This window comes from Hetaerina americana, unplaced genomic scaffold (genome assembly GCF_022747635.1).
Source record: "Hetaerina americana unplaced genomic scaffold, ioHetAmer1.1.p SCAF_2, whole genome shotgun sequence".
NCBI classification, from domain to species: Eukaryota; Metazoa; Arthropoda; class Insecta; order Odonata; family Calopterygidae; genus Hetaerina; species Hetaerina americana.
This window is the reverse complement of record NW_027286763.1, coordinates 72056355-72075122: the sequence shown is the minus strand read 5'-3', so window position 1 is coordinate 72075122 and position 18768 is coordinate 72056355. Positions and strand designations below refer to the sequence as shown.

At 34.5% G+C, this 18768-nt stretch overlaps 1 protein-coding gene across 4 annotated transcripts in view; it reads right to left on the bottom strand.

The window, feature by feature from the left end:
• The window catches only part of Fas2 (fasciclin 2), a 552110-nt gene that overhangs the window by 30997 nt on the left and 502345 nt on the right, over positions 1-18768 (bottom strand). For 3 of the 4 annotated variants that reach the window (XM_071585271.1, XM_071585270.1, XM_071585274.1), the window contains 6 exons: positions 13036-13216; positions 7371-7388; positions 2746-2903; positions 2198-2332; positions 1967-2097; positions 587-1414 (listed from right to left, as the gene is read on the bottom strand). In XM_071585271.1, the coding sequence (XP_071441372.1) occupies positions 587-1414; positions 1967-2097; positions 2198-2332; positions 2746-2903; positions 7371-7388; positions 13036-13216 (1451 nt within the window). The remainder of the gene's footprint in view (positions 1-586; positions 1415-1966; positions 2098-2197; positions 2333-2745; positions 2904-7370; positions 7389-13035; positions 13217-18768) is intronic. The other variant, XM_071585273.1, reaches the window with a different exon arrangement.

The window sequence follows — 18768 nt, the reverse complement described above, 5'->3', positions numbered from 1 at the left end:
CATACTTATGCCTCTGACTTGTACATAAGTACTGCATGATTCAGCAGTACAGGCCATAATGACATGGACTTGGTTTAAGGGCCAAATTTAAAAAATATAGATGGTTAGGTTGGTTGAAATATGAATGATCATGGCATTAGATTTTAGAAAACAAAGTCTAAAATAAACTAAAAATAACTGAGACATTAAATAGCCCTTTACATGTATTTTAATTGCACAGGAATATTCCTTAAACTCAAATCAGTTTTGCTGAGAATAATATAAATCTTAATCTGCTTCATATTAAACCTTTAGTGGATACTTATTTTGATTCATGATATCATCTTCTGAAAGATCCTCAGTTGAAATGAGCTGGCAATATGTCTTTTCTGCGAAACATTTTAACTAATACAGATTTTTAATCATGAAGAAGTTGGCTAAGAGAGGCCTGATACTAAACTTGTTTAATTTAAAACTGAAATTTCCCAATCAGAAGTATACAAATAAAATCGTTTCTCTTAACATCATAAGTAAAAGCTATGGCCAATTGGTTTCAGATGTCAAAGTTAGTGAAGCATTTATGAACTTATAAGAAAAAAATCCTTACTGTGAGTGTGCTTTGGGGTCCATTTCCAAGTTTATGCACATTGGCATCATTCTCAATACTCCTTTCATTGAGCCACCAAGTTATTGTTGCATTTGGGATGGATTCTGCCAAGCAAGTAAGGTTAACAGGATGATTGTGCCATGACCATGCCTGCTTTAAGGGTGTGCTTGCAAAAGATGGGGCAAACTCAACAGTCAGATGTCCAAGCCTCTCTGCTACTCCACCTTTGTTCTCAGCAACGCACACGTACAGGCCGTCGTCAGAACGTAATGCACTGTGTACAACAAAATTTGCTCCTGCTGTTATCTCTTCTCCTTCAATGAATTTGTCTACATCACTGATTGCCACTGGCTCCACGTAAATGTGGTCATCTTCAGGCTGGCCACCGGCAACATATCGGACTTGGGAGCCAAACCTTTTGAAATGGATGATGGGTGGGGGCACTCCTGAGGCCCTGCAAGCAATATTTCCATTCTGACCAGCAGCCACTGAGTCATTTGCTAAAGACAATACCCTGGGCGGAACAACCACAGATAGTTTAGCAGTGTGCTCTATTCTTCCAGCAGCATTCTCAGCCACACATTTGAGTTCACCTTCATCTTCTCGATGAACTGATATGATTGTCAGAACTCCAGTATTTTTGTCCACAGAGAACCGTCCGGCAGAAGAAGGAGATGTTGGATTGGACAGGTCTTCCTTGGTTGAGGACTTAATCCAGGAGTAAACAGGAGGTGGTTTTCCTGCGGCAAGGCATGTTAAAGATGTTGCTTGCCCTTCTACGGCTTCCATTGATTTTACAGTTTCTTGAAAGGTTGGAGGTACATGCACCTGGGAATTGAAATAAAATATATTTGTCAATACAAACATTTCCTTCAAAACAGGTTAATACAACTAAATGGAGTACAAAGTCTTAATTTCTTGGATGATGAAACTCAGTCATAACAAATAATAATAAATTCAGAATAAATTATTACAAAAGATAAAATTTGAAACATTTACTCTCCAATTCTTGATGGGATGGGTGGCATAATATAATTTAATTCTACTGCCTTTTAATGACACAGAGAATTGATTTTTTTCTTTACACATTCAGTGGAAGAGAAGCTTTCAAAGGTTTCTAATTTAGATTTAAAGGAGCTTGAGCAATTTGAATCTTCATTTTCTAAGCCTTTTATTCAGATAGTACATGAATGAAATGAAAAATGTTTACTCAATAAGTATTCTGGAAACAATCATTTATACATATATACATTGATTACAAATATGGACTAGGAGTAAACAATGAAACAAATTTTGATACATTTCATAGTGGGATGAGAACAAATAAAATTATTAAAAAAAACAGGACTACTTTTCATTTTGGGACACAAGATATATTACCTCAACTCTTATGTTCCTGTCATTTAACTCTCCAGACTTTATAACAATAGCTCTGCAGTTGTATATGCCATCATCACTCTCTGTAACATTTTTTATCAGCAGTCCGTCTGTATCAACCACATAATGGTCATCTAAAAATGAAAATGTAAGCATATTGAATTAAACTCCACCTGTCAAATTCTCACCCCTTATTTTAGTAATGAGCAATTTGGAAGGTCTATTGCAGTTTACCTGTTGTGATCACTTCTGAGTTTTTGTACCAATCTACAATAGGAGCAGGATTTGCTTTTACTTCACATTTCACCTTATATGAAGTACCAAGGATTGGATATTGCTCCTCAGGTGCATCTACAAATGTGATAGCCACTGAAAAATAAATACAAAAACTATTTAATTAAGGCTTACTATTCAATGCTGCTCAACCACTTTTTTATTGCATCTGCTGTAAAAAATGGTCCAATAATTTCAAAAATGAGAGCACTTTTTTGCTCTGTTTCCAAATGAAATTCCAATATTTGGGTAGGGAATGGAAAGGGCAAGAACATGAAAATATTATTATTGAATGCTATATAAATGTTTATCATGATCTTATCATGTAACCTTATGTACTCAATTGTGTGTCAGAATTAACAGGAAATAGCCCTTAAAACTATTGAAAAATACATTTTTCAGGCTGAAAAAAAATAATTTTTGTCTTTGTATTAAACACTAACTTTTAGCAGGCGGGCCTAATTTCATGATATTTTCAAATGTCAAAAGCATAAAGTCACTATACTCACTAATTGTTTCTATCTTCACACTTTTCTTGATATGATCCGTGTTTGCATATGTGGCCGTACAAGTGTAATTTCCAGAGTCCCTCTCAGTAACTGATCGAAATATGAGAACAAGGTCACCCCCAGGCATCACTTCCGTGTACATATTTTTCTTCAAGTCACTGAAGAAGAAATAGCAAATGATTACTAAGGATTGGTACAAATAGAATGACAGAAAATCCACCAGCAGACCTGACAGCTCTTGCATGATGGATTTACTTGATTTAAAGTTGTAACTTATAGAAAAATATTAATATTCTAATGATTACCATGGATTACTCATCCAGCATGGAAAAACTTACTTTCCAATTATTCGAATGTCATATATTGAAATAAGATGTCATATCTCAAAAAAACAAACACTCCCCTGTAAAATTAATTTTGAACTGTCTGCTGAAGCTAAACAAATGCAGCACAATTTTTACTGTATCAATCCAAACAGATAAGCCTGTATTAAAAAAAACAATCTTTGAAGAATATTTATCCATATAATGACATATAGTATGTAGATGAGTAATTTACTGATTCAGGTATGTTGCACCAAACACAAAATGTTTTTAAATACTGTCTTAATTTTAAAATAAGATAACATTGACAAAAAAAACTGATTGATGGAGAAAACTTGAATGTTGGAAGAGCACCTATTCATGATCATTTATTGAAAGAATGCTCTGGGTAAGATATTAATTCTGATTCAGTAATCTTGATAATTGTTTAACAATGGAAGTCAAAGATGCTCTTCCCAATGACAAATAAATATTGAATATGCCACTGTAATGAAAAATTTCTTAAAGTGTAATCATTAATAGCATAGAATATATGTTTATACATTGAATAGAAAACTTGCAACCAACATAGTGAATTAAAGAGTAAAACACATAGATACTATTACTACTCATTCAGAATAAAAATAAAAACTACCCATTTAATTATGTACACAAGAACATAACAATTCAAAAGGTGACAAGTTATGATTGAAAACACCCAGAGAAGTTTTAAATTCCTTCTTGAATGCAAAAGTACAATAGATTGACCTCATGTCACATTTTCCTGATTTTAAGCTTTAAACATTCACTGTCAGCATGCGACAGATGAAACTATGATAGCATGGAATTTTTCTTATAATTAAGATCCATTCCACCCTTTAAGAGAAGTTTATATTCTGGTGCCAATGACTGTGGTGTAATTTAAAGTACAAGCCCACTTCACAAAGAAGGGATATAGATAAGCTTAGGCAGAAATTAAGTAACTAATTGATTAATGGTATCCACATTCAATTCATATTACGGAGGCTTTGAGTCTTCTCAGTACACCACTAGTCATTGACAAGTTTTAGCCTATGGCCTAGCTTGTATCAAACACTAGCATTTCTAACATTTATATGCTTAAATAATGTAATTTTCACTAAAGAAAAAACATCAATACATATGTTGTACTCATAGCCATATTTTTAAGCTACCTTAAAAACTTGAAATGGTGGAAGGTAAATTCTGCAAATTCCAGCAAATTTCTTGCATTACTTGAGGTTAAAATTTCAAGTTTATTCAAGATAAATATATGTTTGCACCATGTTCAAACAGTGTTTTTCTTCTCTACCAGTACCAACCTGATTGGGTGTAATGCTACTTATATATCTAGCAAAAGGAATAATGATGCTTTATGCACATTATATTTCTGCAATAATTACTAATTTTCTAAGGGTTTGGATGGGCCAAGCCAGCAGAGTTAGCATAACACCTGTACTTACAATGGGACTCAGAGCCACAGCCTTTAAGCCAGTGGATTATAACCAACATGAGAATGGTTGGTATTGATGTATACATTTACTGTTTGTCATTATTACTAGAATATTAATATTATTACTGTTTTTACTAGTAGGGATGATTTCTAATAAGTGTGAGGGGAACATTTTTCTTCCCATCTCTGTGCTAATCAACATTTAAGACCTCATTTAAGCTTCTTGCTTGCTCCTTTATAAGGCATGTAAAGATATATTTACATACAAATCACATATCTGTGATTTGCTGATCAAAATGAAAATGGGGCTCACATACATTTTGGCAACTCAATAATCTTCAAGGCATTATTCACAAAGGTTTCCTCATTGGGATTATAGTTCTAAAGCAAGTTTGAGGAAGTTGAGTTTGTTTGCTGGAGGAAGATGAGCTTTGAAGAAATTTGTATTTGTTGACGGATGGATTTGTGGTAATAATGATCCCTGATTTTGGATGAGATGTTTTTGGATCGATCATTCATCTTTGTTCCCTTTGAGGTTTTTTGTTATAATTTTACAAAAATAAATTTTTAATTTCAAACACCCAATACTCTTCATTTTTTGAAAGTTTTTGTGCTACAGTCACATACAGACAAATATACACATCTAAATAAAATATGTATTCCAATCATGATAAGATGTTGCCATGCTCAAGTTTCATGCCATTAAGGGTCATGAATTTTTTTGGATGTAAGATGAAGATCTGAAGAATGATAAGCCATTTTTTAAGAAATGATTATGATATGGTAAAGTTTTATTGATGGGCTGAGCTTAATGTATAACACATGAGAAGTTGAAAAAGCTTACACTGACAGTTAAACATCATTGAGTGAAACAAAAAAAAATGCAACTGAGGTGAAAAAAATAAAATTTGCTCAAATATAGTGACTTGTGACACTAATCTTTGCAAGAATCCTTGAGACAAACACTAATGCATAATTCTGGTGAAATTATGCACAGGCCCCTGCACATACCTACTACTTAATATTTATCATATTTTTAAACTTTAATATATCTTCAAAATATTTTATACCATGGTTTTTCTAGCTGCTGTAGTTAAGTTCAAGATATTCCCTGCACAAATTTGTGGAAAATTGAGTTAACTATGTGATTAACTAATTCAATACCTGAATCAAATGATTGAGGATAAAACCTCTGACTGACAAAAATATCTCAGACTGAAGAAAGACAGAGAACAGATGTGGGATTTTGTTGTAACAATAACAATGAGTTTGAAATTATTATCTACAGTTATGATTTATTTTTCATAATTTGGATAGCAAACAACAAATATACTTTAGTTAGGACATGAGATATCTATAGGACATACTACAATGTGTATATGTACTATATTGGCTAAAATTTAAATCAAAGTTAAATTTAGCTGCACAATTTTTCAGATTCGTAATTATTGTATTGACGTGCGATAGTGGAATGTTAACTACAGTATGGATAAAGGATTGAAATGTTATGATTTTATTCAATGATAAAAGGAGTGAATCTAAGAATAATTCTATCTTTATCATGAGAAAATAACTATTTCCTCCCATATACCAAACATTCTCTTCCTTCCATTGTTTCCATATACTTTATTGCCTTCTATAGCTCAAATACCTTCCTCTCCCACCTAGAAAAATAAGGGTCTAAGAACGTTGTTTTGTCAAAAGGTGCTGGAATGCATTTTTTTAAATGCAAAAATATTTGTCAGATTATTATTAATTCGGTTTCATTTGTAAAACAATGTGTTCTTTCAAAATGAATTATGTCCTTTAATTGAATTCATGAAACCCAGGGTCAAGCATAAAAAAAATATATATAGCACTTTGCTGCAAATATTAAAACTCAAAATATCATTTAAGACAATTGAATTTCCCAAAACCTACGTGGGCACATTGTTTTCAAAGGGAACTGAACCACAATATATTGAATCATTTTATTTTTCCAATACCCTGGTTATGATTTATTATAGTTTTTTATTTTAGATTCTGTTCCATTCAATCTTGCTAAAAGCCACAATGAAATTGGTAAAAATAATGAAGCTGCAATAAGTTGTGCTGCAACTAAAAAAATTAGGTATGTTACTTAGTACGTAGTGCTGCCAATTGCAGAAGGCCATAGATGCCCAAGCTACATCAAGTATAAATCAAACTGAATCGGTGAATCATCCCTTGAACATCAGTCAGCAGCTAAATTGTGTAAATATTTGAATGTGTTACCGTTCCTTTCGTTTGAAGGAATTGAGATGCACTTTACATAGATAACATGCAAATGCATAACATTAACAAGTACATAATATTAGCACATTTAAAAATATTAATATCTTTAGTGTGAAAAAATACTAGCAATGGCTGGTTGTTCATAATTTTTTAAAAGTATCTAAACATTGATCAACTAATTGAGCTAATGTCTTTAAGCAGTAAATTATTTTCATGCCCAGCTAATAAATATTCCATGGATGCATGAGTAAATGTAACTTTGGATGGATATCAGTATAAAAACACCAAAAGCAAATTTAATAAAATCATGATAACAATGATTCTGTGATTAGTGTATGGATTTCCACAAAGCACAGCTAATATTGAACACATATTTAATATAAAAAGAATGTATGAAAAATGAATTATCTGATGATGAATGCGAAATATTGAAAATGTGTGATGATTATGATCAAATGCTTTAATGGAAATATCTACTCATAATGCAATGCAGGGAAGACTAATTTTAATAATAATCTTTCTAAGAAATTTAAACATCAATTTGTTGCACAGGGATAGCTTAGCAGCAGCTTCAAACCAAATTTCCAAGCCAATTTTACCTTAATTCTTGTCCTTCACTTGGAGCAGTGGCAAAAAATAAGAAAAGGTCAGGCAAGCCTCAACCATTGAAAATTCTTTGCAAAAGCAATTTCCACTCAAGATGATTGAAGCATGACATGAGTTTAAAATGAGACAATTTGGCAGATAACATAATAATATCCTCATAAACTTTGATATCCAATCACTTTAAATTATAAGAGTTAGAAGACATTTTTTAACTAACAATGCTGATTCAATAAACAATAACTATAATAAACTTTTACCTTGGTCCACATAAAGTATCAAATTCACACACCCCTGGACTCTTAATTTAAAGAAAAGCTTTGTTTTAAATTCATCAAAATTTATGCATTAAACCATCCATTTCCATCAGGAATGCATTACCCTGAGATTTAACAAAAATGAAACTAAATACACTGGATTGGATTGCTCATTAACATAATGCAAACATATTATAAAAATTGTTAAACAATATTTAGTAACACTTCTTAGACAATCATGGGTGCATTTTTAACATTGACAGTACATTGTTAAAATAAATACAGAATTAATTGAAATGCAATTGATCAATTTATTGGGTGAAGAATGGCTGCTCAATGAACAAGAGAGCCTAGTCAAGATGGAGGTATTTTCTAAAATAACATTACCCATATAAATGAAGTGATATACAGAACTAGGATAGAATTTAACTTTTAGATTAATGAAATCACTCTTTTTCTTTCCCAGAATTTTATGTTTAATTTTCTGATACATAAAAATTGGCTTTTTTCTCTGTAAACTGCTGGTAGCTCAACTGAAAGAGGAAAATCAGTTTCTACATCTTATATTTTATTGATATAAATGAGGACTACCGTGAGATGAGTTTATCTGTATTACCTCATGGGGTTCTGTTGGTAACCAAGAATTAAAATGGCATAAGTGAAATTAATCAAATAAATAGATCCTCATTACTAGTGTTTACAAATGGTTTTCCTGTTTTTAATGCATTATTAAATTAAGTTAATGATAGATTCCTTGAGTTAATATTTTTAATTATTAAAGAGCAATTATTAAAGCATTATCTGGATACCTTAGCAGGTGGGTAATTCATCACCTTGCCACAAGTGAACCATCATACTAGCCATCATCACAAAATGAAGTGATATTACATTACTAATTAATTCTCGTGGGTTTGAAAGGAATGAAAAATATGTACATGCTAACTCTACAAAAAATGAATCTTATCATTAATTTGAAATATTTCTTTGAGTAAATTAATATCATAAAATCTAGTATGCCAAGGGCACCCGAATAGCTGTCTAAATATACTGTGCATCAATTGCAAAATTATATTTAAAAGTTATTAAGAACTAAACTAAAAAACCATTTAAATTAACAAGTTACACAATTAAAATTGAAGGACGTAAAAAATGCTTTCTAGCTGTCAACCATAATTCAGCCTATTTGCCTTAGGATCCCAATACCACTACAAGTGGCTTGCGAAGCTTCGCGAATCAATTTGATACGCAAATCTGCTAAAATTATTCAGTTCAAAGCTCAAAAATTCGATTCGTTGATTCGAATATCCATTATAATTTGGTATATTTCCACTTCCAATGGAAGTACCTATGGTATATATTTCATTACCACTTTTGAAAGGAGGTATTAATCCATCAAGATACGGAACATTCGGCGAATGTTCAAGTAATTACAAGTACAAAGTAATCATGATTACTGCTGCTTGGCAAGTTCTCATATTACTCCATTTTTTATAGGAATATATTTCACGAAATGAGAAATATATCGCAAAACCAGTAACAAGCGAATAGAAATTACGAAATTTCATCTACCTCCGAGATCCTAGTAGACCAAAATGACATCATTTTATCTGGATTCATTGGTAAAAAGAAAATATAAAAGTTCAATAAATTCGTCTTTCTTTGCTAGAGAGGGAATTAAATTCTAAGCATAAAGACATGTAGGCACCCGAAAACTGTTTCAAATTTATTAACCAAGATGTTATTTTCGTAAGATTACTCAAATTAGAATCCCTTTTCATTTTTCACATAAATAACATGTGACGAAATGAGACTATTCCGTAGGATTTGCGTCTTTTGCTATTGGGCGAATTAAAATGTATTTTAATTGTGAAATTTCATGACACAGTATAAACTATCCAGGAGTTTACATGAACTTAAAATTTTAGCTTCGGCTACACTATTTTTTATTTCTCATTCCAATTCCCAATATTTTTGCGTCGAGCTTCATATGCTAGCTACAGCTCATATTCCATGCTTCATAACCTCGATTGTATTTGCCAAATTGATGACAGATTTTGATTCAGTTCCTAAATCTGAATCATCTTCACTAAGTTAATCTTTTATTTCTGTTTAAAGGACTTAAAGCGAAGTTCAAGATAATATTTCAAAAAGAAGGTTAACAGATGGACTAATTTGTTACTGTGATGGTGCTGCTAACCGGCAAGGTTTTACAGCGGCCTAATTTCTTAGCACCGGTATTACAGTGAATTGTTTTGCTCAGTATTAACTCCAAACTTCGCTTAATTCTGGATTTGATTGCACAAATTATGGACGACCAGGGAATACGGCAAGACATGGGATTGAATATCAGCAGCAGCTGAGAGCCGTCAGTTGCGCAAAATATTCAAATATTCAGTCATCACGTGGTTGAAATCCATCATTATATTGGAAGGAAAACAACGAAATATTTCCACTATTGACAAAATTAGCCTTCGACTTACTTGCCATCTAATCCGCTAACTGTTCATCGGAGTGTGTCAATCCATTTGGGGGGCAATTATTGAGTGACACACATTTTAATATTTCCATGTATAGCGCAGAACATTTGATTTTGGGTCAAAAAATCAACTTATTGAAATACTTATAAAGGTATAAGTAATGTTAAAACAAAGGCTTTCATAAGACATCCAAAACTTTTATTTACCCATTGTATTAACAAATGAGTACTAATTTACACTGTTACCTTAAGGAATATTTGTAGTTTCAGAGCAGAATTTCCTAAAATTATCTTCACTGATTAAATTGATTTTTTAATATCAATAATTTTCCTTGCTTAAATTTCAATTTTTTTGTGGAAATCTCAACTTTATACTCTCAAGGTTTTCTGATAGGCTCCCGTGAGAATCGAGAGCCTTATTTAATTGAATAAGAAAATAAAAATTGAGCTTATAATTACTTTTTCCATAACTGAAGATTCACTTGGGAGGGTATAACTATGTCAGTTCCATTAAATTCTGATTCAAACCAAGGCTGATAATTCAAAGGAAAATTAGTGATTCGCAGATTCCCTAAATCATTACCCATAATTTTTTTATCCAAGCTGTATTATGGCTCGCTACCGCAAATGTCCAGAATGACCTTTGGGGAATTAGTGATAATTCAAGGTAGGTATTCAAGGTATGCTAATACATCTATATTGAATACTGAATTTATTGAAAAATTGCTGCATACCATAATAGGTTAAAATTTTTATACAACTACTTTATTTACAATAAAAACCATAAACACAGCAATCAACCCGAGGGTGGGTTTGGTAGGTGATGGTAGAGTTCACCCAGTACTACGCCCTAAGTATTACATTCACAGATCAGGGTAGGGGGACAGGGGGGGCCCTGTGCCGGTTATGGTTTCCCAGGAAGATCTGGTACCCGAAAAATCACATAGCTTGGGTGGAGCTACGTGATTTTTGTGATGTGACTTTGATGTGGAGCTGCAGGTGCCCAAAGGCTTGCCCGGGAATTGAACCCGGGACCCTCCGGTCGGTTGTCCAACGCTCTACCCCCTGGACTACCGCGACCCACTTTAAGTACAATGTTCTGGAGTAAAATTGGGGGGTCAACCAAGAGTTTCCCATATTGAAGTTTTCCAGTTTCACAGGGTGCTTTGCAGGATTCACTAAAATAATGCACCCAAACGACAACGGTGAGAGAAGTGCCTACAAATGGAGTCACATGAAATTACCAATCAATGGGAAGTCAAAAATGTCTCCCAAGTTATTTCTAGCTAGGTAATACCTTTTTATGCATTAAAAGGCATTTATATGGGTCGGTAGGGCTGGGAAAGAGAACCACAATGCTTCAACTCGCCGACGGCACCATGTTCTAGCAGGAAGCGATGAAGAAATAAAACATGTCAGGAACGGAATACACCCTAAACAGACAAAATTACGGCTAATATCGCGTACGACCAAATTCCTGCTCTCTAGCGGAGAAGGAGGGAATGATGCCAGTGTTAGGTTGGATGGAGAATTATTAGAAAGAGCGGACAAGTTTTGCTACTTCGGAAGCAAAAAACTTAAGACGGGAAAAGTTCAAGGGAAAATATGAGAAGGATCCTCAAAGTTAAGATTGCTTTTGATAATAAAAGCAGACTATTACCTTCTAAATCTATCAATACAGTATTGAGGAAATAGTTGGTTAATTTTGTATTGATAATACCGTTATATATAGCAGCGAAACATGAGACTGTGGGACAAATAGAGTGGGAGCAACTGTAGGCTTTCGAAATGCGGTGTTGCAGAAGTATGGCCAAATAAAGCTGGACAAGGAGATTAAGAAATGAAAAAAGGACAGAAGAAAATGTGTAGATGAGGAGCGGTCGTCATGGAGAACGTTGAGCAGAAGGCGGAAGGCATGGGTTGGTCATCTGCTGCAGCATGAAGCATTTGTGAACAACGGGGTAGAATGGATTTCAGAAGGGAAAAAAACTAAAGAGGACGACCCAGATTGGGAAATTTGAATTTGATAATGGAGGCTACGGGATGAGGAAAGATTTCGGAATTGAAAAGGGTGACAGACAACAGAGAGATGTGGAAGTCTGTCGGTAAACCAAACCTTATGGATTTATAACTAAAGATGCATAATAATGTCTGGACGTTCAACAAACAAGTTGAAGCCTTCATGAAAAATAATTGGTAAAATCACAGCTCTAATAGCACATATTATATTAAAATTAACCAATTTAAAAATTGCAGGGAGATTTTCAAATTCAGTCAAATTGAATTTGAAAATCTCCCTGCAATTTGAATTTATCAAATTCATCCAGTCTTATACAAATTAATTTTAGCAAACTACTTAAAAAAACGTATTCCATTTTACTTGAAATTTTTATGTTAAATATAGTGGCTCTCCAAATAGATGATTTACATTTTTTTCATTACAATGTGAGCATTTAATCACTAGCATACAAAAAACATTATAAAGTTGGACAAAGCTTGAGTGAATGTGTTGAAAAGTATGGAGCTGATTAAAATAGGGAATGATTCCAAATAAGCAAATGAATGAAAAAACTTATCCCAAACTTTTGGATTGATTTCACGAGGACGCACATTGCAATCGTGTTTGGCGCGCACAAAAATAATGGGGCATTTTATGATATTAGTAGGTTAAACATGGGAAAAATTTTATTAATTTAGGTATACGGTCAGATGTGAAAACGATATTGCCACAGTTAAGGGTACATTTGTTATCAAATATCACGTTACATGTCACACAACTCGGATAAATTTTCAAAATCAAAATACCCATTATAATGGTAGATTGGTGATTAATATTACTACATATTAAATTTACTTGTTAATTAAATACGTGAGATATTTCCATTTGAATCCGGTAAGAGTGTAACAAAAGATGGTTTTGACACCTACTTATCACGTTCAACAGTTGCTCCATCTGGGCTAATCCATTTTAAGTCTTGAAGTAAATCTATGTCTTCGACATTAGGTCGGCAGGTTAGAAGAGCATTCTTGCCAATTGCTTTCGTTTGGACCGGTTGTGATGGAAGTATCACCAGCATTGGGCCAGGCATTTCTGGGACTCCATAAGACCCTGTAAAGAAAAATTGAAGATTTAATGACTCTTATAAGTTATTTCCCGATATTATCCATCAGAGTTTCTCAACCATTAAATACCCAAGCATTAAAAAAACAAAGGTAAATTACACGTCAAAATTATTTTTTTAAATTAGTTATGAAATGTTACAATATACGCTGACCATATACAAATATGATGATAGAATATTATTATTAATTATAATATCATAATAAATGTAATTATTAAATATTATATAAGTTTTAGGGAAGAGGGTTAATGAAGCGAATTTCATGTTGATGAAATTGTATAAGACATTCCAAAACAGATTATTCTAGAAAATCAAACACCCCATACACAAAACAAGCATCAAAATTCAGTAGATAGGGTTTTTACGTTACCCATTAGCAGTAATCGCAAATAAAAAGTGTAAAGTCAACAATAGGGCACGAATAATTCATGAAAAAGCGCATCAGGGCTCCTGCAGGGTTAAAGCGTTCAGGAAGGATAGCCCAAAATTAAAAACTATTGCCCAATAAACAGCAAATATTGGGCATCTTGTAATAGGACGTCATGAGCTAAGCAAAACCTGGAGGTCATTTGAAGTCGAGCACTGGAGCAGCATAGATGTTGCATTAAAGCCACAGGGATAAATATATGTACAAGGCAAAACTTGGACAAGGCAACTAAGCCTTAACTATTGGCCGCAAGTGAGCGTGAAAACAGCATTACGGTACCACGCCGAAGCTGCAGAACAGTTCCTACATCACGTTGAACATTCAATATCAACACGCGAAAAATAAAGGTCCAAAATTTTGACATTTCAAATCTGCTCCATAATTCTTTCTCCGAGAAACGAAAGAAAACATAACATTCTTCACATTTTTTTTTGAAATTTCATCAGAAAAGTAAAATCCCTCCTGAATTCTAGCTTCTTTAATTAGTCATTACCAGATGTCCTCCTCGCGAAAAAAAATCATCATAACTTTAAGGTGATGATTAATTTTAAATTTTAATGGGAATCGTATATCGAATTAAGGGTGCCGCGTTTGGGACCGATTGACTCAATCCTTTATCCCATTCTGAAAATTAACCGAGGAAAAATCGGCTGAAACCATTAGGGCTGACACTTTAGTCGTAGGTGTCGGCTTCAATAGGATGGCTTCGGTAAACCGCACTCTTTGAAGGCAGGTAGATAGAAATCAAATGAGATGAAGGTAGCGCCGAAAATGGAAAGGAGACAAGTTATGACAGCAAGAGAATAAATTTTTTATCACCATGAGCACAAACCAAGAAAGTTGTTTGAAATAGAGCATTCATCAAAGATAAAGAGTGTAAGAGTTGAGGACAAGAGTTAATAAATCAATTGAAAATCAAAAGCAAATGCAGATTTCATACGCAAATCTTTGGTTCTATCACCGAACGTGGAATCTAAGATATAAAACTGAATTGTCCTAACACTCAAGAAAACTGAGGGATATTTATCAATTATGTTTTTATATTCATTGTAGCATATAATGATATCCAAACAATCTATATGACCAAAATAAAAATAGAATATTATATTTATTTTGAACATCACTAGTACGGACCATCCTATGAACAATTTTTGCCTAATTTTTCATTAATATTTTCATACAGTTTTAGATCACTTAACTTCTTTCACAATATTCCTTAAATTAAAAATGAGTGCGAGATTGTGTTAACTTCTGCATTGATATGCAACCCTCATTTTCGCAATATTTGGCATTAATTATATTTTTTCATTTCATTTTGACAGGACATTGAAAAAAATATTGCATTAATTTTTCCCACATTGTGATTTATTTCCCAAGAGAACATGGGGAAATGCCATCCATTTTGAAGGATAGTAGGATATTTCAAGTACTTGGCAAATAATGAAACGTAAGATGAAAGTATCACGTTGGGAAGATAATTATCATTAATTCAACGAAAGAAGCGCAAATCGTTAGCAAGCCAAATTAAACAACTGTAGGAAATAAACGAACTAAACGCCTAGAGGAGGAAATAAATGGCGCTATTTGGAATTCATCACTAGAAATCTAATTAACACCAAGACTCAGCCATACATCACGGTAGGATAAAAGGATAGGAAAAACCGGAAGAAAAAGTATTTCTTTCAGTACATGGCCACACCGGCCATACAAAAAAGCCTGTCAACCTCATTTATATTTTTTGCTCTAAAAGAGTTCTATTCGAGAATATTTAGTCGACGCCACTCAAATGTGCATATGCTGAAGGATAATTCGGGAAATTTTTTTTAGAACTAGGACAGCTCGTCCGCACGTCTTACTCTTATGAGGTTTAATACCATTCAATTATTTTGTAGAGAAACATATTGATCAAATGGACTCCTTTGTTTGAGGAATACTCCGGAAAACTCATTTCAAACATTTTTTTCTATCTCTCACACCAATTTAAAGCTTTCGAGCAAGATAGAAAATGTAATTTTTAATACCAATTTCTACGAGAAGCACTACTTCCGTTCCATTTCAGAGGGCATTTCCGCTAGCATATTACGCAAAAAGAAGAAGCCTTATGAATTAAACTCAATAAAATAGCAATCAATTCAAAATTGGCTACGGATTTAAACACCGGCTGAAAAAAAGGAAGGCCAAAGGAAGGATTTATTGATTAGCGGTGTCTAATTGCCTTTATATTGATGGAGGCTTCTACGCAATTATTAAATGAACGATGAAAGAAAAAACAAGACAGAAACGCGTAGGAAGAGGAATTGGTTGGAAAGAAAAGGGGGATGGAACACGTTACAAACGACTTCATTACGAGAAAAATTCGAAAATAAATTCGCCCTTAAAACCAGCCCTGCGTCATTAAATGTGTTGATATTACGGTCATAAATCAATTGGGCACTCAAGAGAAGGAAACTTCGAATATTTAACTCGAAAAACTTGGGGAAAACAAGTGGAAAATCTAATTGACCATGAAATAAAAAAAACTTCCCAAATATTTTCGGAAAAGAATTGGAACACAAATGTAAGCGAGACCAAGCGGAAGTCCACACGGAGAGAGCTGCATAAAGGACCGGGTCGGGGAAGCCTAAGGAAATTCCGGAAAAAATACGAGAATATAATTTGAAAAGCAAATCTCGGGAGAGAGGAATAAACAACAAAGAGGAAATCGGGCTGAAGTGGAGGAATACAGTGGAAGAGCTATCAATGGAATAGTAACAAGACAATCATGAGATAATTTGCAGCGAGAGTGACTTGAACTATTCCTTTTGAGTAAAATTTAAGCGATTCGGCTACGCAAACGGAACATAAAGCGGAACGTAGGGGATTCGTTTGTTCTTTTTTTTACGCAAGCACAGCCAATTGTTGTTTACGATCGCGAAAACGGTCGTTGTGATGCCATTCGGAAGGAGGCACGTAGGGCACTGGGAAGAGGGACGAAGATTGACTCCTACCCCCCTCCCCTCCAACAAAACCCGAAGGTTTCCATGAATGGTCGAAGTATATACCAGAGAAAAAAATAGTAAAAATGACAAATGATCTTCTGGAAAAAGATTCCTTATAACGGAATTCTATTTGATCACACGAAAATTTAGAGCACTGGGGAGTTCGGGATAGTTTGTTCCTTGAATATAAGAAGCCCAAATCACCCCTGTAAAGCCTTGACAGATGGAGAAATCTTTCACGCCCATTTCCAGAAGCTACAAAATAAACTCGGCATATTAAAGAAGCGTGTAAAAAAGAGTACAGCAAGTTTTAGACTAATGCAAATAGACATTTATGATCCTCACAATAGATTTTATTTTACCACTGTCAATTCTTTCTACGTTCGCTAAATTTCAAATTCCGAGTGGATTCAGTGAATTACTATTGCGCTAAAAGGAGATTGAAACGCTAGGCCAAACACAACGAGCATCCCCTTTTCAGATCAAACCCACACGGAAAAAAACTGCTAAAATATATTTCCACCGGGACACTTCTCTCATTCGAGAGTGACCAAAAGACTCGCAGTAGTATTTCAAAGTCAGAGAGAGAACATAAAGAACGAGATAAGGAAGCGGGAAGAAAGGAAATAGATGAACATCAATGAGCGGAAAAAAACAGCCGGCCAAAAGGAGCGGACTACCTCACAAGTAGCACGCGATTCGGTTCAAATATCACTCTATGCGTGCCCATGCATTAATATCCTTCGGGCCTGAAATGGCGAGATAAAAGTATGCGCCGAGCGGAAAAAGGAGAAGGGTATGGGAGAGAGGGAGGGGGGGAGGTGGGTCGGAAAGGAGCCAGAGGAGAGAGGGTTGGGCGGGAGGCGGGGGTAAATGGAGGGGTTTAGACGTCTTTTGGAAATTCACGGGAAAATGTATTTGCTGTGGCGTAACGGACGCTTCCATTGTGTCGAATAAAAAAACATTCGGAACGTACCTCGGAGCTCTCAGTTTAGAGCCCAATCGAGGTAAACTTTTTTTTGTCGTGTGCATTAGTTCTGACCTAGGAAAGAGGACAAAAGTAGTGGCAGAGGAGTTTGAAAGAGGAGAAGGTCCTGCTTCGGTGGGAAATAATATTTCGAGAGACAAATATTTAGCCAACCACAGTGCTTCAGATCAATTAATGTCCGGTTAAGGGTGATAATAAAATAACACAATAATCGAACAAAGAATTCATCAAATAATGAGATACGTTTCACTGAAAGTTTACCTGATTAGAGGTAATATTTTATTTACTTTAATTAATTGAATTGTACAGGTTAACATATTCTAAGCCCGTGTAGTCGATTTAAGTGTAAACGTACCCTTTTGATATTATTTATTAGAAACCAAAATCGTTTCATTCGACAATTTACGAGGGTCATCCGGAAAGTAGTACCCGTTCGTGAAATAAAGACACAAAAGTAAATATTAACAAACATAAAAAATTTTATTTGAAAGAGGATACTTTAAACTACTTCTCAACATAATCTCCAAGCAAATTAAGGCATTTGTCATAACGTGTGACAAGTTTCTGTATTCCTGCTGCATAGTCCTTCGCCGCCAGCTCATTGAGATACGCGAGGGACCCATCATGCACAAATTTTTTGCATAATGCAGATGGTGTTTAACAATTTCATGAACAATTGTTCGAGAAACATTGGGAAAATGCTCACAGATGTCATCAATTGTGACGCGCCGATCGTTCCTCACGAATTCGTCAACTGAGCTCACCAGTTGGTCTGTAATGACAGACGGTCTCTCCGAACGCTCATCGTCGTGTGTGTTCCCCCTCCCCATGTTGAAGTTGCGACACCACCGCCGGAACAGACGACTCGTCCATTACATTGTCTCCATACACCTCCTTTAATTGGCGATGAATATCACATGGGCGAACGTTTCTTGCATTGAGGAATTTAATCACTGCCCTCACTTCACAACTGGCGGCGTTCTCAATTTTTTTAAACATTGTAAACAATCACAGAAACAACACAGGCAATGCTAGCGTCACGCAACTTGGCTCAGAGAAGGCAGACAAGCCACTGAAGCTATCTGACCTCGTCCAGCGGCTACTCGCGTCGTCAGCACTTCATGCGGCACGAACGGGGTACTACTT